Source organism: Chelonia mydas, chromosome 7 (assembly GCF_015237465.2).
Source record: "Chelonia mydas isolate rCheMyd1 chromosome 7, rCheMyd1.pri.v2, whole genome shotgun sequence".
Lineage (NCBI taxonomy): Eukaryota > Metazoa > Chordata > Testudines > Cheloniidae > Chelonia > Chelonia mydas.
This window is the reverse complement of record NC_057853.1, coordinates 4,817,558-4,842,256: the sequence shown is the minus strand read 5'-3', so window position 1 is coordinate 4,842,256 and position 24,699 is coordinate 4,817,558. Positions and strand designations below refer to the sequence as shown.

The following is a 24,699-nucleotide window of genomic DNA, read 5'->3' as shown; positions in this document are numbered from 1 at the left end:
AAGAAAACGGGGAACTGCATTTCCCTATCAGCACATTGCCTTCTAGGAGTTGTCATTCCAGGCCCCATTGTCAGAGCCGCCCTTAATATTTATGGTGCTGTACGTAGTCTTATTATACTGCTGCTCCTATGCCTGACTTGCTCTTAGCAACACAAACATAAGCTTACAGTGCTGGAAAACTTGTCACATGCACTTTATTAAAGCCAGTTTAAACAAATTAAGCACACTATAATGCTAATGGACTATACTTGCACTAAAGAAGTAGCGCTATAGAAACAATTCTGATTTGATAGAATGATACAAATACATTTTTAAAAATTTTGTCAACATTATATTGGAAATTTCTATGAAGAGGTATTGAAACAAGGATTTGTTTTTAATTAAAAGCAATCTTTCTGCCTTTTTTGGCTGCAAAATCAGTAATAATCTCATGTCTTTTTCGATTGCAAGAACAGCAAGACCAGTCAAGCGTTCCTGACTCATTGTAGAGTGGAGATAGTTTTTAATGAGCTTTAGTTTTGAGAAACTCCATTCTCCTACTGCTACTGCTACTGTTACAGGAATTGTCAGGAGAATACACGTGGCAATGTACACATAACAAGTTTGCTGGTATGAATTAAACTGTACAGTCTCCATCACAGACTTTGCATGTGGCACCATTGATGACGACGTACTCAATTCTTTGTACAGTTCAAGTCCATTTAAATCAAAACTATCAACGTGCTTCAAGAGGCTCTCTAGGTTCTTGCACTTCTCATTAGCTGTTCTTGTTTTCCTATTTTGTTGAATTTAGTTATGTCATACAAAACCCCAAACTGTTCATGGTGTGCTCATAAGGTGTTAAACCTTTCATCAACCGCAGATATTGCTTTATCCATCACAACATTCGAAAATTCAACCTCAGATTTCTTTTCTGGATCTTCTATGAGCTCATCTGCTCCTTCATATTCTACTTGCCGCTTTTTCCTCTAAACTCTCGTCATGGTCGGACATGGAAATTTTGGTTCTACACCAAGTGCCTCTGCAAACTCTCTGGCTGTAACCTGTGCTGCTTTCAATCCAGTTTCTCTGTATTTCAATAAAGTCTTGTGTTGTTTAGTAACGTAAGTGTTGAATCAAGCTGCATCGCTGGACTCTGCGTTATTTTGCTTATTCTTGTTAAAATCTCAAGTGTGTCATACCAGATTATGACAGATGTTAGAAACTTGAAGTTGGATATTTCTGAGGCCAACGACTGTGCTTCACTTTTGGCTTTTGGATCTCTGGCTTCTTCTGAAATAACAATCAGTGCTTCATAAACTTACTCAGAATGATCTCAAATTTTTTACACTTTGCTTTCCCAGTGTGTCTCAGATAGAGGTTTTGACATGTGCTTTGAATATTTGAATTCGGAGTCGGTGCTTGGGGCGGGAGCAGCGAGTGGAGCCCTGTGGCCCCCATCCCCCCCTACCTAGGAGCCGGACCTACAGGCTGCTTCTGGGGTACAGTGCAGTTCGTTGAGTGGAAGCTGAAAAGAGCACGTAAATACATTGCAGCAAACCAAAAAAAGAAATAGCTTCTACAGAAGACTTGGCCATATCACATAAAATCATTATTAAGGCTGTGGCATGCACATGGAACAAAAAAGTCTTGTGGATTTTCTGCCAGCAATCCAGCTTGCACGCCAGAAATGCATCCTCTCATATTGGCACCATTATCGTAGCCTTGTCCTCTAATGTTCATTACGGACAATCCAATTAGTTTTAGTTCATTAAGGAGAGCTTGAAGTCCAAAACCTGTAGTGTCCTCTACTTCTAAAAATGTGATAAATGATTCCTTAACTGTAATCTCTGCTGAATCACTAATGTCGACAAATCTCACTACTAATGACATCTGTTCTTGATGACTTATGACCGGAGTGCAATCTAGAATTACGGCAAAATATTTTGCCAAAGAAACCAATGAAACAATTTTGTCTCACTTTACCACTCATTAGCGTGATCAGTTCATTTTGAATTGTTGGTCCCAAATAGCGGTCATGTATTTTCATTTACTCTTCAGAGATGTTCATTCATCACTGTCAGATTTTCCCAGGAGTTGTAGAAGACCCCCAAAATTGCCATTTTGGGGCTGGTATAATTTCTCAACGCTTCCTCTAAAAGCAAGATTGTTTGTTGATAGATATTCAGCAATAGATAATAGACGTTCAAGAATACGATGCCAATGCTGCTTCTCTGGCTCCAGCAATCTTTGATTTGGACATCAAGAGTTGTCTGATTTTTTTTTTTTTAACCTTACGCTCAGCTCACATCATTTGTGCATGCTTTCAATGTGGTGGTGTGCCTCTTCATGTTGTAGTAACATGTGACTAAGATTTTGCCAATCTTTAATACCCACGGTTGCTATGTTAAAATTGTAACTATTGAAAATCTTTCATGGGAAACAAAATACAGCGTCCTTGCATTTAGAGTACACAAGCCACTGTCCGTTGACAATTTCACCGTTAGAAAGTCTTTTGTAGTAATTGTTTTCTGTGAATTTCCTACCTCTAATGTCTTTAGGATATTCAAGACCTTCTATTCTCACAGGGCCTTTCTCAAATATAATGGTGCATAATTTGTTTAAAGATTGCAACCATGCACCAGTGTCCTCTATATCCCATGCTAGTACAGTTTCAACTGTTTTGTGTCTGCATCTGTTTCAAATGATTGTTCCGTGTTTTCTTGAGTTTCTTGAGCTTTGTCTGCATAAAAATTTTCTTCAGCAGTTACTTGATGATCTCTATCAACTTCGTTGTTTTCATGACGTACAAACTTAAGTATAGAACCCTTCTATGCATGTATAGCTAATTCTATTTCATCTTTCCGTTTTCCTTTTCGTGACCCAGAAAGTCGTTTTCAATGTGACATAACTATGACGACAACTTCATTTTTTGAAAGAAAGAACTGTTTAAATTGTCAGATTATCAGTAATATTATTTAAAATAAGTAATATAGGATAGACATGAGTCTGTGACCTTGAGCTAGTGTGGAGACACCTCAAAGGTTCTGCACCCTGGCTGAGACACAATAAAGTTGGAAGCCCATGTCATTTTTACAAAGTCACTTTTTAGTTTTAAATGTGTAGTGGGCATCAGTCTTAATGTTAGTTTCAACTCTCTATCAGCCTTATACTGTCACTAGATCAATGGCATTATCCAGTTTAATAAGCTGGGTTTCCAAGCAGCGGGAAAATAGAACCCTAGTTTTATTCCTAGGTAAAGCACAAAGGGACCAAAATGAATCCAGCATAGAATCATCTCATCTAGATTAAGGTAGGACGGAAATGTTACTATCCACTAAAATTAGTGCAGCATTGACAGGGACAGAGACAAGCTAATTTATTTTTCCAATCTAATATGCCCTTGTTACAGAAGGACCCTCTCCAGGTTTTGTCACTCATCCTTTCTGATAAACAATGTCAGTTATGACTCTGAACTTCCATCACCAGTTCATTGTACACAGACAACTGAGTAATCAGATGCTGATAACTTCTGATCTCTTGCAATCCTGACTGGATATCAGAGCACTGAGTTAGCAACACGACTGCCTGAAGAGCCACTCTTTTCCATCAAGAGCTTATTCAGAAAAAAAAATATTCTTTGAGCTATTTCTGTGTTGCACCCACACCTCTAAGCTCTGCCGGTTCATATGTCTGACCTTAACATTGTCCAGTCCGTAAATTGTGCCTTATATTTGTTTGGAAAGATGTTGGCAATAGCACCACGTTTTAGGCACGGCCAGAAATACATGATAAATCCGTGCCTCTAAAGTTCCATCAAACACTGACATTTTCACAGCTCTGGCCTGATCTGCTGCACGGATTCTTCACAAGGAAGTGTCCCTGGCCTTTTTAACTCCTATTAATCAGGTATTTACTCTGACAGTTGGACAAAATATTGTGAAAACTTAAGACATTGGCTGCCCAACCTGTGGGCTGGCAAAAACTATACTGACTCGCTGGAAAAAAAGCAAGAGAATCTTAGTACGATATATGGTCACTCTCTACACTAGTCAGGAGATGAGCATATTACAGTTGTTGGAGGGCCCTATTTAGCAGTAACAGGGCTAGAGGAAAGCCTGTCAACATTTTGTGTTTCTCTGATGAAAACCGGCCCACTCCCTCCCCCAAACCAAACTTGTCACAAATAATTGTCGTCAACTTAATTTTCTGTTTTTTGGATAAGATATTGATTTTTTTTACCCAAAAAATATAAAAATATTGAAATTGGATTCAGGATTGTTAGCAAGCATTTTTGGCAAAGAAAGTTGTTAAATGACAATCTAACATGATTTTGATTTAAAGTGTCACCAAGACTCTGGCAAAAAAGGGAAAACTGGTCCATTTTGAACCCTGCGACAAACATAAGGTTGAAAAAAAAAATGCTCAGAGCTGATCAATGGCAACACAGTCCTGCTTTCATGCTTGGCTCACCCCCGGCCTGCAGTAGAGGAGGAGATAGGTGGAAAGCCGCGGGACCCCAAAATCGACCTCTTGAGGTGCAGCGGGGCAGCAGCAAACCCTCAGGTCAGGTCACGCCATCGGGCAGCACTGCCAGCACCTCAGGGATGGGGGACCCGTGGGGCCCTGGGGTGGACTGCTGCCATGCCTGCTGGGTGAGGGACACGCTCCCCAGCCCAGCTGTGTGCATTCCAGCCTGTGCGGTCACTTGGAACGGAGGCGATTGGGCTGGCTGCCAAGGAAGTGAGTCACTTCCTTGTCACGCAGCCACCCAGCCCAAGCACCTGCACCCCACCCAGCCCTGCTGGGGGGGGGGGTGGCCGCTCCACGGGGGGGGACTGCACTCAGCGCTGCGGGGTAAGGGGGACAACAACACTTCGTTTTGCCGGGGGAGGAGGAGAAGAATGCGCATTACACAGGAGCAGCAAAAGGATATCACCGGAGCTGGTGCCACCTGGCCCGCCTCACCTCACACTAGCCGGGAGAGAGTCGCACAGGTGAGTTTCCCCCGCCCCTTCCCAGAGACCTCAGCAGTACCCTCCCTCAGACTGCACCGCTGCGCCAGTGCGTTTGGCTCCACAACCCGACCCCGCTCGGACCTGCGTGCTGTCCCGTCCCGGCCGTGGTGCCCCACGCAGCCACGTATGCCTAAGGATGGCCCTGCCCGTTGTCTCCTGTGCCTGGAAGACTACATTTCCCATACACTAATGTGCTGATATCTCTCCAGCCAAGATACATAGTGCATCCTGGGAGTCTCATGAGTCTGGGTGCATTTTGGGAGATGTGGTTTGGGAGCCTGATGCCTCCATTCTCCTCTCTGAGCCAGGCTCCCTGGCCTGACTGTCTCCCATAATACACATAAACCCAGGCGACTCCTTTGATTCACCGCACAGCTCAGTCAGAGGCCAGTCAGCCCCATTGCCTTATGGGAAATGTAGTCCTCCAGGGAGCCCAGGCTATAGGAGAAATTAGGGCCAGAACTGTTTGTTTTTGTGAGTTCAGGGTATGTCTGGGCTACAGCACTGCAGCGGTGCCGCTGTAGTGCAGATGCATCCTACCTCAATGGAAGGGGTTTTCCCATCAATGTCGTTAATCCACCTCTCCAAGAGGTGGCAGCTAGGTCATGGAGGAACTCTTTTTTGTTAACCAAGCTCATCTGTAATGGGGATTAGGTCAACCGAACTACATCGTCTGGGGCATAAAATTTTTCACAGCCTTACCGCTGTAGCCAGGCTGATCTAATTTTCAGAGTAGGTCTCAGAAATTTAGTAAGAGACAGAGCCGTGGAGCTGGCTTCAGTTTGGCAGTCTGTAGGTGTGGTGAATGGGCCTGAATCTCACTGGTTTTACATCAAGCAAATCCATCATCTCCTGCTGCTCTCATCAGGCCTGATTCTCCTTTTGCCTAAAGGAGTATACTTTACATGCTGAGGGGATGTGCGGTGTGGGCATAGCAGGGATACTCGCTAAATCTGTCTTATCATATAGCCTACAAAATGTTCACTTATTTGTTTTTCCCAGCCGCACCCTCCTTCCTGCTTCCTCTGAGCGAAAGTTACTTATTGTACAAACTAATGGCCTTTTACTGAATATCAATGGCAAAATTCCCATAGAATTCAATGGCATAGGAACAGACCCTCAGGGACTATCAGAACAATGCAGATTACACTGCTTTATCAGTTACACTTCAAGTGTAAAGTGGGCTGATCAGAAGATGGATGTAACTTGCATCCTCCTTCGTTCTTTCCTTTTCAGAAACCATCCCCACTTTTCCAGGAAAATATGTAAGATTCTATAATGGGGATTGCTGTGTTTTTTATATTTGAGTGCTTGAAATTGCCTTGATGGATGCAAGATTCCATAGATACTTCACAAGGCAGTTAGTTTGATCTTGCGTGGGTTTAATAGTTCAATTGTTTCTATGTTGCACAGTGGCCTCAAAATGATCTAGTGGCACAATTATTGATTAGGAGTCCAATTAATGTAATAGAAAACAGTACAACATGGCTGGCCTGGTTGATCCAACGTGTTTTCCTTGCAGTGAGCTTTCTAATTGGTTACTCTGTTGCATTTGAAAACACTTTTATACATAGTCCTTAAGAAACCAAAAACTGCTCAGAGGGATTGACATCAGTTGTTTTGAGCAGATTACAAAAATGACTCTAATTTAGTCTGATGCAATTTTGACTTTTCTGTTGTATTAAATGGAGAGTTGAAAATCGCCTATAACTGAGCGACCATATAGCATATAGTAACTTTAATAAGGCATCCCTTCAGCAAATGTGTTGAATAATGGGGTTGTTTTTTTTCCAGTTTTCAAATGATAGAAAACAGTTGGAAGGCAATAAAAGAATTAATGTGAAACTGGGGACAAGTTCACCCAATAATACTCATACATTTAATTCATATCATTTGCACAATTCCAAGGCCATAAACCATAATTAGGAAACATACTGCTCTAATTATAAAAAGAAAAGGAGGACTTGTGGCACCTTAGAGACTAACCAATTTATTTGAGCATAAGCTTTCGTGAGCTACAGCTCACTTCATTGGATGCATTGGGTGAAGTGAGCTGTAGCTCACGAAAGCTTATGCTCAGATAAATTGGTTAGTCTCTAAGGTGCCACAAGTACTCCTTTTCTTTTTGCGAATACAGACTAACACGGCTGCTACTCTGAAACCTGCTCTAATTATGTTCCTTTTGAAAGAAAAGTAATATTTTGACAATTAACTAGATTTGGTAATGAATAGTCTTCATTGTACTAATTAGTTTTTAGGATTAATCATCATTAAATCCGTAGTTGTTGACATGTTGTTGTCATTTAGTACAGTGGATGTCTTTATAACCTCACTTTGTACATTTCAGTCCAGCAGTAAACCAGGGCACAATTCCGTATGATTCTAGCTTCACATGTTTACATCCACATACAGAATGTATATGAATGGTTGTGTAAAATACATAATGATGCAAAGCTGGGAGTGTTTGTATTGTCCAATCTCCATACCCGTTCTTAAATTTGAGGGCTGTTAATTCAAGGATGTAAGCAGATCAAATAGGTCAGGGTAAAACACACAGAGAGAGACCCTCTGTAACCCTAGAAGACTCGAGAGTTCAAAATCAGCATCCTGAGTTGCTGCTGGAAATGAATTGTAAGCAAGTGCAGATGCCACAATGTACTGTGAATGTTGTGCTCTCTGAGAAATATCTCTGTGTGCAGTCGCAGTCTGCTCTTGCTGGAGTTTGAGTGATTATTCCGGTGAATTTGGGATTATTGGCAAAATTTCACATTTTCCTCCTGAATGGTTTTTGGGTACTGTAACAGGAGTTTTCAGTCTCTCTGTATGTAAATAGCTAGTTAGATTAGATGGCACTAAAGAACATACAGCTCTGGTCATAGCTTTTGGAGGACCACTGAAACTTCTTGTGCACTGCAAATGGCTTTCTTTGTGCAGCTCTTAACAGATTTTCACACCCTTCCTCCGAAGGGAAGAAGGACTTGTCAGAAGGAGGATTGATTTATCTGAGCAGTGTAATTTATTTTTATCAGCCTTCCTGCTAATCGTCTTTCTCTCTCCAAGCTACTCACCATAAAAGGTGAAGATCTAGAATGGTTTATAAATTGTTGAAGTGGAGAAAAATTCAATGGTAAAACCTTGAAGAGAATTTAAACTCCCATGCATGATAGCAAAGGGCAGCAACTGCGGTTGTGCAGGGAAACATATAATTCATCCCTGGTTTAGCTTTGTTGAATTGGTCTAATGATCTCAGCTCTCTCTTTTCTCTAGGCAGATAGGAACAGAGTAATTTTCATCCCTCATCCGAAAAGGTATTACCAGGAGATTGTCAGTTTATCACTGCTTCATTGAACACATGCTCTTGGAGAGAATGTTTCCAAGATGGCAGTGGGATTTAAGACACGCTTAACTGATTGCTTAGATGGGACTGACTGTGAGAGGAAAAAACCAGACTATTTAAACCCAGCTGGGAGGAAAATGAAGGGGGGAAGATGCTGTGAAGTTATTTGCAGTTTCTCTCCACTTCTTTGTTGAAATCTTGTTCTGACCAGCTCCAGCATACAGTAGATTTTGCTTATTAGCCACTCCTTGTTTGCCAGCAAAAAGTTGCCATTATCCTACAGTTGCTAATAAGGAGAAGGCAGGTTTGTGCGGCTGCAGCTGGGGGAAGAAGTTCTGGGATATGCCTCTCCTGGCTGCAGCCGTGCAAACCTGCCTGCGGGAAGGGCAGCATCGGGGAGGGGACTGCAGTCTGGATGCTTGAGCTTTCTGCAGAGAGCAGGGGCCAATGGAGCTGTATGGTACCTCTCCCTGCACTCTCTGGGGTCAGGGCTCAGCACGTCCCAGCTCTTCCTTCCCTGGCTGCAGCCCCAAAGAGTGCAGGAGAAATACCATGCATTTCTGGAATCATCACCTCCAACACTTCCTTCCCTGGCCGCAGCCATGCAAATATGCCTGCAGCTGGGGCTTTTCTTCCAAAACAAGCTTTCAGTAGGAGGCATGCGATTGCCAATATCAGAATCCCTTTCCCATTAAAGTCAATGGGACAGGATTGGTTCCCGGCAAAATGTTGCTATTAAGTGGAAATTGTTAATATTGAGGTTGCTATTAAGTGGAATCTACTATACTTGTAACTGTGACCTATCTAAAAATATACATTTTAGCTTCTAATAATTTAGCTTCCAGCAAACACTTGAACAAAACCTACAGAACTGACAACGCTTTGTTCCTTTGCAGATAGGCACCCACATGGGTTCCACTGATGTAGCCATGCTGCTAAAGTGAGAGCAAAGAACCTGTCATGGACATTACTACATTTCACACAATCTATTGCTGTGCTCTGGTACGGCAGGCTTTAACCTTCTGTACAAAAACCCCTTGGTTATGCAAGTAATTCACTGTCTGTTGTTCCTACAAAGGAAGCCTGTTCCTCTCTCTCTGGCCATCCTGACTAACCGGGCAGATGAGAAAGTGTACGCAGGAAAGATGTTTTCCACCACCCCAAAACAATCTTTTCACTGGTACCTCTTGGGTTATTGCCACACACCAATCTGCCAGGCAAGCACCTCAGTTCTACAGCATGTTGCCACCCACTCCTGTTCAATCGTAAGTGCTCTGCACTTCCATAGAGCTTTAGGCTGGAGCTGGTCGGTCTTTTTACACTGAAACAGTTGTTGGATGGAAAATGCAGTTTCCACTAAAGGAGGTGGGGGGGAAATGTTTTGCTGACTTTTTTTTAAATTATATATAAATATGCTGTCAGTGAAAATGGAAACAAAATATTTTGTTTCAGGTCAGTTTGACACGGAACTGCATCTACCTATATGGCAGTGGTGCCTTATGGGAGTTGTAGTTCAGGCACTTACTTGACCTTATTCTCTCCTCTGAGCCAGGTACCTTGACCGGACTACATCTTCCATGAGACAATGCAGTCTCCCTTCTGATTGAGCTGTGTGGTGCATCCTGGGAGTCACATGGCTGCTACATAGTCTGGCCAGTGAGTCCAGCCCATAGGGAAGAATAAGAGCACCAGGCACCCAAACTACAGTACATGTGAGGCTCTCTGACACCTGAGGTCGATGCAGTTGAATGTCAGACTGACTTGAAACAAAATGTTTCAACATCTCCAAGCTGCAGTTTTTCAGAATTTTGTTATGCAAAAAATTTTAATACTTCAGGTTTTGTTTTCATCCCGAATCAGGGTGAAAACAAAGGTTGAAATAGAAAAATTGCCTGTGTGGTACAAATTCCAAATTTTTTACTCCGCTTTACTCATGGTTTGGTCAAGATTTGCAGAAGGCTAATCTCATGGCAAGTAGGAGCTGTGCAGCATTGACTGGGAGTGAGGTAACTGTAGTTCGGGGATATCCAGCACCCAAGTCAGTCCTTTAAATGCAGGATGTGTTTATCAAACAGCTAATTGAGCAGCACAAAACTCACTGATCGTAAAGAATTTATGAAAGCTACATTCAAAATTTATGAACCATGTAAGGAAGAATCTAATCAAATGATACATGTCACTTTCAATTCACTGTCGAATCTGCTTGCTATATTTTTGTTAACAGGGCCTTGGAGAGTAGAGTAGAAAATAGGATACAAACCTTTTGAATGTAGCTTCTACACCGTAATATGGCTTGTTAAGCCTTGGCCTGGAATACAATGGAATTTGGCAGAAGTGTACCAAATGCATTCTTAATATTCAGGTTGCGTTGGAACTGGATCCTAAAATAAACTGGATGGCTGGGATATTCTGTGCTTGAAAGTTGACAGGCACCTTCTTAATATACAAAACTAGCCTGTGTTTCATGATGTCTGAAAAAGACATCTAGACCCACTTCTTCAGAGGTATTGAGCCACAATCCTTTGAGGATCTGGGCCATAGTACCTCAAAGGGACTGGATTCCCATCAATTCAGCTTGTATCGAAACTCACTATTGCCGAGGTCCAATAGGAAGATTATTGTATATAATGTGAGAGTGCCCTAAAAATTTTAAAAAACAAAAAACTGGCCAACAGGTTTTTTTACACTCCTTGATGAAACAGCATACCCCAGTTCTGTGATACTTCAAATGCCAAACTACGCTCACCGCCTCACATTAAAAATCTGAACATTAATTAAAAATGTAATTGCTGTTTATGCTTAAGGGCACTGTGGAGACTTTGAGCAAATGAAAAAAATGCTTTAACTTTTATGGAAGAGCCAGAGAAACTACAACAGGGCTGGGTATGCTTTTCCCATGGCTATGGCATGGTCAGGATACTCTGCATCTGACCCAAGCTGAACTCAAAAGCAATGTCACAGCTACCTTGAAACAGCCCTCCTTTCTAAACGCCCTGAATGCCCACTGTGTCTGTTCCTTTTACCCTTTTTTTTTATTATAGCCTTTAAATGGAGATCTGTGTTTGGAGTTTATACCAGGGACAGTAACAACTAGTAGTTCCTATGGCACTACCTCCTTGTTTTACCAGTGGGGAAACTGAGGCACAGGGGGGCAGTGCGTTATCTGTGGTCATCCAGCAGACCAGTAGCAGAGCTGGGAATAGACCCCATGTCTGAGTTTCAGGTCACTGGACCACACTGCTTCCCTGATTGAGTTTGGTTCCTGGCTTGTGTGTCTGGCTCTTAGCAAGGAGTTGTAAAGTATAGACCCCAAAAAACAATTAAGCACCACACCTGCTCCTGGATTCACGAGGTGGTGCTTTAGTATCCAGTGTTCCCCCAGAGCAAGGCCAGCTCCCAAGGGGTTGGAAGGAAAGCTCTTTTCTCCCTCTACTATGTGCCTCCAGACCAGGGACTATGGCCATGTCCCTTGCCCACACAGATTAGGTTGCAAGCCACCCAAAAGGCCATATGGAAGAAATGGTCCCAGTCTGCTGCCTCTGCACATACCAGCAGATCTAGGCAGCCACAGAGGGTGGTACATGTTGTATCCGCTTAAGGGGGGATGCGGCAGGCAGGCTCCCTGCCCAGTGGGGAGCTCCAGGAGGAGGCGCTGCCCATTTGATTAGCTCCATGCACCACTCTGGGCAGCATTGCCTGGCCCAGTGGCACCATGTGCTGCTCGCTCTCCTTTGACTGCAGCCGCTGTTACTATGCAAGGAGCATCAGTTGGGTGCTTAACACAGGCATGTCCTTTAGGGAGGTCTGTGATCACCTTTGCCTGCAACAGCTGATGGCCGGACAGGCCGTTAACACCTCTCCCATAGCAGCATGTGCCAAGCACAAGCCCTCTGCCATAGGGACCCAGTCTGGCCCATAGCGTGTGTCTATAGTGGTTCTTTCTACCTACTGAGCTCCTCCACTGGATCTTCTCTTGGTGTCTTTATAGCTCTCTGCAAACTGCAGCGAAACATTGCACCCAAACTAAGTCATCTCCAAATGAATAACCTGGGGCTGGCTCCCTTGGGGAAGAAGATGTCTGTCGGTTGGAAATTTAGGGTATGTCTACACAGCAATCGGGAGGTGTGATTGCGGCTTGTGTAGCCATTCCCAAGCTATCTAGTCCTAACCACCCATGATTCTGGGTATGTACACATCCCATGCCGCCATGGCTTCACTGCTGTTGGTTCTCAAGCGAGATCAAAGGTAGCTTGGGTGTGTCTACACTTGGTGCAGTCACACCTCCCAACTGCAGTGCAGACATCCCCTTATATAAAGGAGCATGGTGAGGAACTTGTTTATGACAAACAAGTTGGCTTTCAACAGAGTGAGGGTGGTGGTGGATAAATCAGACCAGCTGACTAATCCACTGTTCGTTTTTATTTAGAGACTATTCTGTATTGCTGCCTATTTCACACAGTCATTTCTCTTGAATGTCCCTTCAGTTTACATTTATATGTTAGAAATCCACATACCCAACACCGTGGTTGGATACCCTGAAGAATCACAGGATTTGCTTTGGGAATGGGGGAAACTTCTTTTTTAGTCAATCTGGAAACTTTATCACTGACCATCCCAGCACAGGACATAATCAGTATTACAGGTTTGAAAGGTTTCTCTGAACATTCCTATGCAGTGTTAACGTGCAGCTTAATCAGTTCTCTGCATTTTGTCCTCTTACCAAAATTCTGTCCTGGCAGAATGAAAGGGGAACAGATTAAATGTGGGGAGCCCGTGGGGTGTTTGCTATCATTGCTCTTCCTTGTTCTGGTTCTGTGGAAGTGGCGATGGTCTCTCCCGTCATTTGACTTGGGCACGTGTGATCAATAATTTTATGAAGAAAGAGGGCTTTTTTCATACTATACCAGCTTGATTTATGCTAATCTCTACAGCACTGCCATCAGATGAAAAGTCTAGTGAACCGCGCAGGCTGTGGCGGGGGGGTTGCAAAACGTCTGTGATGCTGTAGAAATATTGCAAACGCCACTGGGATAAGCAGACTTCACAAACAGCAGTGCAGGGAGCCAGCACCTTTTAGCTGATGGGCTTTCCACAACCTGGCCACATGCGGCTCAGCTGGCTTAGCATAGATACACAGTAGAGATTGGACATTTTGAACATAGGCTGCAAGACTTTCTCAGCCTTTCTCCTGTTCACGGGATTCTTTGTTCAAAATGTTTTCAGTGGAAGTCGGAAGAAAATGATGCGAGTTGTAAAACATCTGTTAGAAAGTGAGTGTTCCTTGCAAGGATCCTGTAATGGAACAAAGGACTGAAGCCTAATCACCTAGCTCATGCTGCCTCTCCCACAGCAGTCACTGGGATTACTCATGTGCAACTGGCAAACGGGGACTGGCTTCAAATGCATCACTCTTCTGTATCCCCTCAGTAAAAGCACTTCTCCGTGAACAGGTGTGAGCCATTATGGCCTGGCTGTTACCTGGACACTGATGTAATTCTGACCCGGTAATGACCAGGCACAGCTGCTGCCATTTAGCCATCCAGGTACCTGATTACATCTGTACTTACTCACACCCATTACCTTTTTCCATTGTTAATCGTAAAACTGAAAAATCCTGGATGTAAGTCATACGTTAAATGGCCATTTTACACAGGAATTGGTTTAATGGGTGTTTTGAGGAACTGTTCACATGTGGATGAAATTTAATGTATTAACTAGCTGAAAACCTTCATTTCATTTCTGCTACTTCGCTGTTACCTGCTCAGTAGCTGATAGACCGAGAGTGGTAACTGCAAGGCCTAGGGTTTGTCAATAGACATGACAATAGGAATAGCTGACTTGCACAGTGAAAGAGGTGTTTGGTTTTTTTTAAATAAATGCTGACATATACACCCATTAGAACTTTGCAGCAATCATTCTTTCTCAGCCTGCCTTATTCATACTGGACATCCCAGAACCCACTGAGTTCATGGCTTATTTTCCAAAGAAACATGCACCGTCTTCGTGACAAACCAGTTTTCCATTGCCCTTGTGTCAGCATCTCTTCGTATCTCCCCAATTCCCTTCTCTGTCTCACTTGCTGCATTCATCATTTTCTGATGTCCAGCGCTTCCAACCCCTATGTCCTTTATGGATTACCTCCTGCCTGGACCAGCTGATCACAAATCTGTGCTGGTCAAAGCAGACCTCTCGAAATGCTGCATTTTTCTAAGGCATTTAGTTCCCCTTGCTCTGAGGGTTGCCTAAAAACTGTCACTGTGTTAATTGGAATGAAGAATAAATGTAACCTCATTTCGCCAGCGAGAAGGTCACACTGCGAGTCCCTTCACCGGCCCTGCCCTTGACTGACTCACCACAACTTAAACGCTCTTATCTTTCACAGATAGGCTGTATAAGTAAAAATCACAGTGTCCACTGGTGCACTTCCAGTGCAGAATCAGTGCCGTTTCAAGTCCCCTTTCACCCTGCTGCTGATGTTACCCAGCCAAAAAAGGCAAAGCTGGGAAACGGGTTAGTGAGCGTGCCCTGGACATGAGTAACTCTGGGACCGGAGTCTGGCCTGGGCTCAGCATGTGTGTAAGGAGGCAGCAGGCTCTCTGACTCTCTCTCCCCAGCACTTACACACCCACGACAAGCACTGTGCTCTTTATGGACTAAAGCCCAACCCCCTCCCCGACAGATGCATGTGAAAACATAAGCACATCAAACAGCTGGGAATGCTCTGAATGCCATGCTTGAAACACTGTGGAGTGGTATTAAAAACCTCCCAAGTCCTCGGGTCATCCCCGAGGTCTTTAATTATTGAGAGCTCATAGCTACCCCCTAGCTGCCTGCACAGCTTCCTCCCACTGTGCTGTACTCCTGTCGTCCTCTGCTTCATGAATCAAAACAGCCGTTTGTTCTCTCCAGGCAGCCGTAGCACTGTGGCTCTCGTATGGGGAGGGTGGAAAGGAGTCTTTCTCCATGTCCCCTACCTTGCTGCTCACATGGTGTTTCCTGCTCTCCATGGGCCTGTGATGTTTTGTCCCTTTCTTGTAGCAGGGAGAATATTCTCATCTAATATCTGGTCTGCTCGTTTTATCTACCCCCCCGCCCCAACTTATGTTGTGCTGGGCTTTGCAATAATCTCTTTATAACATGAGACTGAATCAAAATGCACCCTGGGTGTAACAGCCTCTGTTTCAATGGAGTTACACGTTGGCGGTGGGGATAAGAGGCCAAGCCGCCCCACCAGCCTCATCCTCTTCTCCTGAGGCCCCGCCTCTTCCCCTCCCTGCTCCACTCACATGGGAGCCTCGCAGGAGGGGGTGAAGAGGTAAGTGTGAGCGACCAGCCGAATGGCAGGTGGGTGGGCAGGGGGGTCCGGGGGTGGGGGCAAAGAGGTACATGAGAGGCCGGATGGCTCAGTGGGCGGAGGGAAGAGGCATGAGCGGGGGGGAAAGAGAAGGGGGTGATGAGGTGTACACATGTTTGGGGGGGACCTCGTGGAGGGGGTGAAGAGGCATGGGCATGGAGGGCCTCTGGGAGGGGGTGGAAAGGGGTTGGGCAGAACATGGGCAGGGCTTCTGGGGGAGGAGGCTGAGTCGGGGTGGGTCTCAGGGCAGGGCCCCGGTCCGGGTGTGCGCCACCTTCCCAAATGGAGGAGTCACATGCCGCCCATGGAGTTACAGCAGGAATGATTTTGCCCTTTTCTGACTATGGCTGTAGAATATACTGCTTTTTTTATTTTAATTGATTTTTTTTTATCATATGTGATGTCTCTGAGTTAGCCTTTGGTTTACAAAGATAGAAGCTTTTCCCCCCGTCTTTTGCTCTGTTTTTTGCCTCTTGGTCTAGAAGGTTTGACCACGATACTGCAATGTTGCTTATGGTCTAAGTAGGAGGGATAAAATCTCAGCATATGAGAGCTTCTGGAGACACTTTTGCCAATGCACGATTTCTTTGAGAAGGCATTCTTTAAGCACAACTACCTTTTACGTAAATAATTCAGCTCCTACATGCAGCATCGCGTCTCTCTTGCTATCTCAGCAGGACACTCTGCTGAGGTCTGCTTCAGTTCAGTAGTCACTTCCTTCAGACAGAAGGATAAGTTGATGTCATGATGTTTGGAATCCAAGTCTGCCTTAAACCAAGTTGGGTTTATTCTAGAATCTACCCCTACAGACTTCCACCCAGCTTGAGTTGCAGCTTTGTCTTCCCGCTCTACTGGGGTATACTCCCTTGTCAGCTGCGCAAGAGAGTGGCTGAATAACATACCGCAAGTAAACGTATCTCATTACAATTGGCAGCCGTTTTAAAAACCTGAACCAGTGAGGGCCTGGAAAGAGTGTTGAACAGAACTTTGTCATGCAGGATATGGGACTAAAGCCAACTTCAGGGACCAAGGCTGGAACTCAGACGAATGCTATGGAGATTTCAGAGCTGTCCATTCCAGCTGTATCATCTGTTAATGAGATCTCAAAGCTTCCAGCAATTTTCAGTTCAGCCACCGCCCTCCAGGGTGAATGCCATCACCTCACACACCTTCAAAGACAGAGATGTATTTTTTTGCCCCAAGGGAGGGATCTGTGTGAGCGATTATCTCTCCTGGGTGGATTCTTCTCCTTCATCCTTTAATCTCTCCCATCTCTGTGGGGCAGGGGTCAGTGCAGACAGGAGGTGCCTGGGAATGGAAGAGCGTAAAGAGATGTTTTTAATGTAGTGGCTATCACACCACCAGACGCTTTTCATCTTTATTGCTTGCCCTCTGCCTGCTCATGCAGACAGATAAAACAAAGCCCACTGTGAAACATGAGAGATGTGAAACCGTTACAGATCGGCTGCTAGCCCTTACCTAGTGCTATGGATTCAACCAAGTGGCCAGCTCTGAAGTAGTGTCCTGTCTCTGGAGTCATTTATTTTAATTAAAAAATTGTGACTGCACACAGCAGGCAACAGTGAACTATCTGTGGAGTCCTTTCTGTTCTGGGGTGAGGGCTGGGAAGGGGAGATGGATGCCCAGCTTGCACGCTGAGATTGTACTAATGGATGGAAGGTTGGTGTTCTCGTTCAGGGTGCAGGAGCTCTGTTGCTGCTACGAGACAGTGTTGTATCCCAGCCCCCAGGATGCTTCTCTCTGTTAGTCATCAGGTTATTACCATGTGTTAAAATTACATTAAAATACTTACTGGTTAAAGGAGCCAAATAGCAAGGATTATATTAAGATTTTAGAGCAGCTTCTTCAATCAGCGTGATCCCAGAGTAGCCACACAGAAGTCAAGGGAGAAAGCAAAGGTGGTGTAGTGCGCACACAAACACCACATGGACTAATGGGTGTAAATCCGCATTACTCCATGGACTTTTCTTTTTACACCAGCTGAGAGATCTGGCCCAGTATGGCCAGGATCTGGCCAAGTGATAAATTTCAGAGCCGTGCAACAGAGAAATTTTATCCTGCACGTTTTGACTGCTTCAGCTGCCCACTGACATACATATCTCCCCCCGCGTTGCTCTAATATTCCAAACATCTGAGCAGCTCTAAATCGCTGCTCTCATTGTGGCGTGTCGGAGGACTGGCAACTCATTAGACTGGTGTAAACAGCCTAACTCCACTGATTTCAGTGGCGTTAGTCCAGGTTTACACTGACAGCAGAATTTGGTTGGATGACTGGAGGTATACAATAGCTCTTTTGTTACACCAGAAGCTAGAACTAAAATACACTCCTGCATCCTGAGCAGAATTTATGTATTTGGTGCAATATGACTATGATGTTAAGTGAAGTCCTGATTACATCAAAATGTTTTTGCTTCGTGGTCTGGCTTTGTTACGTCTCAAAGTCCAGACATGACCTAGTCTAGCAGCGCTTGACTGCTGCGTGGGGATTTGGAAAGTATTGTATAAATAAGTTAGCTTCAGGGCCTGCAGAGCTTCATATAGACAAACAGGATTTTAATGATACTTTACAGTAATTGGCGACTACAGAATGGAGTCACTTTTTTTCCCCTTCCTCCCTCTCTCCTTGCAGGTGTTTCTGAAAAGTGATCGCGTGGCCCGGATGGTGCAGAGCGGGGGTTGCTCTGCAAATGACTCCCGAGAAGTTTTCAAGAAGCACATTGAGAAGAGGGTGCGCAGCCTGCCCGAGATTGACGGCCTCAGCAAGGAAACGGTTCTCAGCTCTTGGATGGCAAAATTTGACGCTATTTACCGTGGTGAAGAGGACCCACGCAAACAGCAGGCCAGGATGACTGCCAGTGCCGCCTCAGAGCTGATCCTCAGCAAGGAACAGCTGTACGAAATGTTCCAGAACATCTTGGGAATCAAGAAATTTGAGCATCAGCTGCTGTACAATGCGTGTCAGGTAAGGGTCCCTTCCTGTCTTCCGGGATCTAGTCTTTGATGGTACCTCATGTGCCATTTTGTTGTCATTATCTTTGCCTTTGTACTGCCAGCTTGCCAGTATAGAGGGGAAGCGCATTTCAGTGCATCTGTAGGAAATCATATTAGTATTTGAATTTCAGATGCACAAGGGATGAACATTTTACGCAAATTTGCTTGTTGAGATGGTGCTGGATTGTCTGTGACCTGTGCACTGTTGTGAAGCTAATAAGGCTAAGCAATAACCAAATCCTACTACTCTCACTCATGCCTGACCCCAGTGGGACCATTCCATGAGTTAAGGGACACAGGATTCGCTCCCTAATCCTTACTGCTTGTGGTACCACGGGCTGGGGAGGTAAGGGTCTCTGGGCGTCCACTCCATTCTTCCCCCTTTCTCAGTCCCTCTGCCTGCATGTAAAGGGACAGTGGGTGATGAAGAGGGGGCGGTAATGCATGGTGGGGTATGGAGGGAGGTGAGACAAGAGGAGAAACAAATGGAATTGGAACGAGATCACGTTTGTAGGTTTTAAATTCGAGCTCAGGCAGCTCTCTGTTCCTCTGTATGAGAACTTGCTCTAGGAATGATTTTGGGGAACTTCTCTGGCCTGTGTTCTACCGGAGGCCAGACTACACGATCACGATGCTCCCTTCTGGCTTTACAATCTATGAACCGTTTGAGGTTCACTGACCATGGTTTGAAGCTTTGCTGTGGTCCATCCAACTTGTAATTGCATCTCCTTTGTCTGAACCAGCCTGGTTTGATTAACTATGGCTTTGTCTTCACTGCTAAAAGAGGTGAATTTTTACTGCAGGATAACTAACTCAGGTTCCCTATCCTACTGTAAAATCCTAGTGAGGACAAGGCACGTGTAGTGTTTATCACAAGGTAACTGGGTGAGGTCAGCCACGGGCAAGGTACAGTGCTGTCCTCACCTAGCTACCTCGTGATAAACACCACAGGTGCCTCATCTCCGCTAGGATTGTACAGCGGGACATCTAACCCATATTCCTTATCTCCTAATTCCCCCATCTTTTTGGCAGCGCAGACTTAACATTAGATGGAATATTTAGGGATCCTCTGAATTCAGACTGCAACAGGGACCAGCAGGACATTCACTACAGAGTAAAAATATCCTCCAACCTATTTCCAAGGAAGACTGAGATCTTGGCCTCCCCACTTCATGGAGAACAAAATGATTTTTATCACTTTCTTCCTTCGTTTTGGTAATTTCTGCCCAGTAAGGATGAATTTTGCACCATTTTCTGTTCTTCTAGTTCAGATGATCACTGGAGCCAGTTCTGCTGTCCATTCCCCCGCCCTCAATTGCAATTCTTTGCATTTCCATTTTCAAGACGGGGGTTATATTCTGGGCCATGTTTTCCCCTCCTGACTAAATTAATTCTCTTCTTTTCCCCCCTTTTTCATGTTAGTCATTTAAAAAAAGAAGAAAAAAAAAGAGAGGGAGAAACATGTGTGACAATGAAAAAGGATCTAATTGGCATTACAGCTCTGGTTAGTAACATGGCTTCTTGGCAGAGACTCTACCGAAGAAGGACTTAAGTAGCAAATGAGCAGGGCAACCCAAAGCATATCCTGGTTCAGGGTGTACTCTGCTGTCCCATGACCACAGGGCCGTAAATATGTAACCCAATAAGACTTGGCAGATTTCTTTTGTGTGCTGAAGTGCTTCTGACCACTAAAAATGGCACAAATGGTATGTGGTTTTCTGATTAGTCTTGAGTTGTCTCAAGGAGCAGGAATTGCTCCAGAAAATAGCAGAAAATGATTATTTTCACTATAGGACCCATGGTGATGGGCCCTGGATTCTTTGTAAATTTCTATGGGTATCATCAATCCCTAAACTCTGTGTGTGTCTGTGGCTGTGATAACAATGCATGGAGTAACTATTGTAAGACATGTTTCTCAAGGAAAATAGTTTTTCAGATTGATGAGTAGTTGAGAGGCAAACTGAATTACCCAGACTGTTGTTTTTTCTTGCAGCAGTGTTCTCAGATACATCTGAACAATGTTTTTTCCTTGTCCCGCAGTGTTGATCCATCGACCCTGGAAAGGGAGTTACTTTCCAAGTGACTTCAGCGTAAAGTTAGCTTGCCCAAGTAGGAAGTTTAGCATTTGTTTTTATTAACCTGTGTCATAAATATAAAGGGAGGGGTAAACACCTTTAAATCCCTCCTGGCCAGAAGAAAAACCCTTTCACCTGTAAAGGGTTAAGTAGCTAGGATAACCTCGCTGGCACCTGACCAAAATGACCAATGAGGAGACAAGATACTTTCAAAGCTAGAGGGGGGGAGAAAACAAAGGGTTCTCTCTGTCCGTGTGATGGTTTTGCTGGGAACAGAACGGGAATGGAGTCTTAGAACTTAGTAAGTAATCTAGCTAGATATGTGTTAGATTCTGTTTTGTTTAAATGGCTGATAAAATAAGTTGTGCTGAATGGAATGTATATTCCTATTTTTGTGTCTTTTTGTAACTTAAGATTTTGCCTAGAGGGATTCTCTGTTTTGAATCTGATTACCCTGTAAGGTATTTACCATCCTGATTTTACAGAGGTGATTCTTCTACTTCAATTAAAATTCTTCTCTTAAGAACCTGATTGCTTTTTCATTGTTCTTAAGATCCAAGGGTTTGGGTCTTTGTTCACCTATGCAAATTGGTGAGGATTTTTATCAAGCCTTCCCCAGGAAAGGGGGTGTAGGGTTTGGGAGGATTTTGGGGGGAAGGACGTTTCCAAGTGGGCTCTTTCCCTGTTTTATATTTGTTAGACACTTGGTGGTGGCAGCAATAAAGTCCAAGGGCAAAAGGTAAAATAATTTGTACCTTGGGGAAGTTTTAACCTAAGCTGGTAAAAATAAGCTTAGGGGGTTTTTCATGCAGGTCCCCACATCTAGAGTTCAGAGTGGGGAAGGAACCTTGACAAACCTGTATTTCCATTCATTCTAGCCTACTTTCTCTCCCTGGACAGTCCCTTGTTGTTGTTTAGGAACACTAGTTAATGCACTCACTCTGGATTGATGGAGCAGATAGCTACTTGCTGCCCAGTACCCACCTGCTAGGAGATGCAAAAAGCAGTGTACTCTGTAGCATTTCCCACAGCCTGAGAGTGACATCTGAACAAAGATCCCTGCTCCAGCTGGATTGATGAGTGAAACTACCAAGGTCATGCCTGAATCTGGGTTTCCTGTGTGGACAGCTTTATTCATAAGCTTCCACTGCACAGCTAAACTATCTGAAATCATTGTGGCCAACCCCATGCATTTAGAAATCTTGTCATGCCTCCCCTAACCCCCAAAATCATGAGATTGGCTTAAAAATCTACAGTGCAAGATGATCAGCGAGCCATGCAAACACAGTCATTTAGTGTGCCAGTGATCAGGCCCAAAAAAAGGGAGGGAGTTGGGTTATAAACCCAAATGGCACGTGATTTACCTCTGAATGCCGGAAACGGCCAATGGTGTCACTGCTGCACTAGCCGAAGGATCATCAAGTGGCTTGCCAGTTCCTGTTGTGGGTCAGACACCAGGGCTCCATTATAGCCAACTGCCAGTCTGGGCTTTTGACACGTGTGGACACTGCAGACGCTCTGGAAGGCAGTCCTAAACCGGACTTAAATTGGGCAGGAGGCACCTTTAACTGAGACACTGACGTTAGTCATCCTTACTCCTGGTTACCCTGCATAGCAACAGCCAGCGAAGGTGTACGCACCTCCATTTGCATTAGCCACCCGGTTCCTGCCTGCACCTCATCCTCCAGCCCACCCTTGCCTAAGGAACTTCTGTCACATGCATCGAAGTGTAAATTACCCTTCCATCTCACATACGGGCCCCAGGCGACTCTGTTGGCTACATTTAATCATTGCTGCACTACCCTAGGTCAGTGAAAGCCCATGATGTGTGACAGTCTTTCTGCCTGGGGGGAGGAGTATACTGCTATGAGTCGGAGCCAATGCCGTACCAATTGCAAATGCCTAGCTGAGCTCCTGTCCTGCATTCGATATTCCCTGAAGTCAGCTTGTTAGTTTTACTGCAAGAAGGAAAGACTGTGTTTGTTTCATCCCTCCTTTGTAATCCTCACTGAAGAAGCAAAGGTGCAGCTAGGCTTTTGAGAGAGGTGTATTTTTTAAATTGAACCTGTGAATGCTACGGTGAGTTACTTTGCTGTTTGTAATAGCTGTATGGTAACCCTCAGAACTATACAAAGGGAAGGCACCTTATATAAAGCTCCACTTGGAAATCTCCAAGCTTGTAGCATTGGCCCTAGTCAGAAATAGTGGAGCTATTCCATAAGTGTCTCTGTGAAGTTCAGACTGCGCAGATTGAAATGATGATGCCCCCGCATCTGAATTTGGATGTTTTCTGTTGTAATTCTCCAGGTGTGAAGCTTGGCCTAGAGCAGATCTTGAGATGGTTTTTATTTTCCCCTTTCATCTCCTGCATTTGCTTCTTGTTTCCTATAGCCACTGTTTAGGAGACCGCACAGTCAGCCAGAAGATGAGTGCTGTGAGGTGCTAGTGAACCACCTCACGTGAACCCACACCTCGCACGAGTTCCCTTATTTCCCAGCATTTCAAACTACCCGCCTCCTTTGCTTTGAGAGACTTGTGGTGTCCCGCACACAGAGCGTTTGTGGTAAACAAAGACATGATGCTACTTACAACGTGCCAACAGCACATAAACCAGAGCCTGGTCTGAGCTGCAGCAGGTTGCTCTCTGTTCTTACCAACGTGCCCAGCTCTGGATTGCAGTGTACAGAGTGGCCCCTTGACTCCCCAGCCACACCCAGCACCCTTCGATAACAGCAGGGGCTCCACATGGCCCTGTATTATGGAACCTTCCCTGCTATTTGGATCTTCTTTCAGAGCCTGCTGGCTGCCAGGGTCGTTAATGAGACATTTACATTAGCACTGAGCAGTGCCAGAGGCTCTCACTGCCACCCCACTGCTCTGCACCCCTCAGACTCCGTATACTACCTCTAAATCTTTCTCTCCCTCTCGGGCTGCGAGACGCTAGAGCTGCAGATCAGTCAGCAGTCCCGTAACAGTGTAGAGCGCAGTGGCCCTGACATGGGTGCCTATCCTCTGAGCTCTTTAGGTGTTGTGTTCCATGCCTATGAAACTGGTGGACAAGGGGAATATTGGAGCAAGCCTCAAATGAGTGTTTTAAACATTTCTTCCTTGCACTGTACATAGCAGAAACCCCAGGGATGGAATCCTGAGGGTCCCTGCATGGACTTTTGGCTAAGGAGACTTTTCTTGGAGGCTTGGTTTAGTTTTTGATCCCTGTCTCTGTGATCAGACTGTGGAGCAAGGAGACGTGCTTTTGGAGCCAAATTATCCTCTAAATTCAAGCTTTGTCTTTGGTAGGGATTTTAACTAGCTATCAGCATAGCTGCCTGAGTGCAAACTTCTAGTGTGCACAATCGCTGCCAGGATAAACAGTGCACCAGTGCTTGAAACCGGGGAAAGCAGCACTGGTCCTCGTAATTGGGGTGGATCCCCAATGCAGACAACATCTTGTACTGGTGATCACCTGGAACCAGTCCCTTCCAGTCACTAGAGATACAGCAGCACAAGTGAGGAGAAAGTGTCTCCCAGGACAAAAATAAAACTGCATGCACGTTAGAATTCTTTTTGCTTGGATAGGAAGATCAGAATTGCCAGATTATGTCAGCCCCATGGTCCACCTAGCCCTCTGACAGTGGTCAGCACCCGTGCTTTAGAGGACAGAAATCCTGCAGTAGGCAGTGATGACATGACCTGTCCTAAGAGAACGTTTCCTCCTGACTGCAAATAGTTCAGGGTTGGCGTAAGCCCTGAAGCAGGAAGGTTTCTCTCCTTTCCTGATCTCTTGTTTCTTTGTTAATGCTTCCTACTAAAACTGTGGGTGTTCTTGTGGCCCATGGGAGACTTTGAAAGGTGCAAGTGGGAGTTAAGTGCTTAGTTCCCATTGACTTTTCGCTGGAAACCATGCACTCAAGTGTCCCTGGTGCC

General features: G+C 44.8%; 1 protein-coding gene across 24 annotated transcripts in view; it reads left to right on the top strand.

Annotated features, from left to right (window-relative positions):
• The window catches only part of CADPS (calcium dependent secretion activator), a 372,276-nt gene that overhangs the window by 77,133 nt on the left and 270,444 nt on the right, over positions 1-24,699 (top strand). For all 24 annotated transcript variants that reach the window (XM_037904776.2, XM_037904781.2, XM_037904775.2 and 21 more), the window contains exon 3: positions 18,339-18,671. In XM_037904776.2, the coding sequence (XP_037760704.1) occupies positions 18,339-18,671 (333 nt within the window). The remainder of the gene's footprint in view (positions 1-18,338; positions 18,672-24,699) is intronic.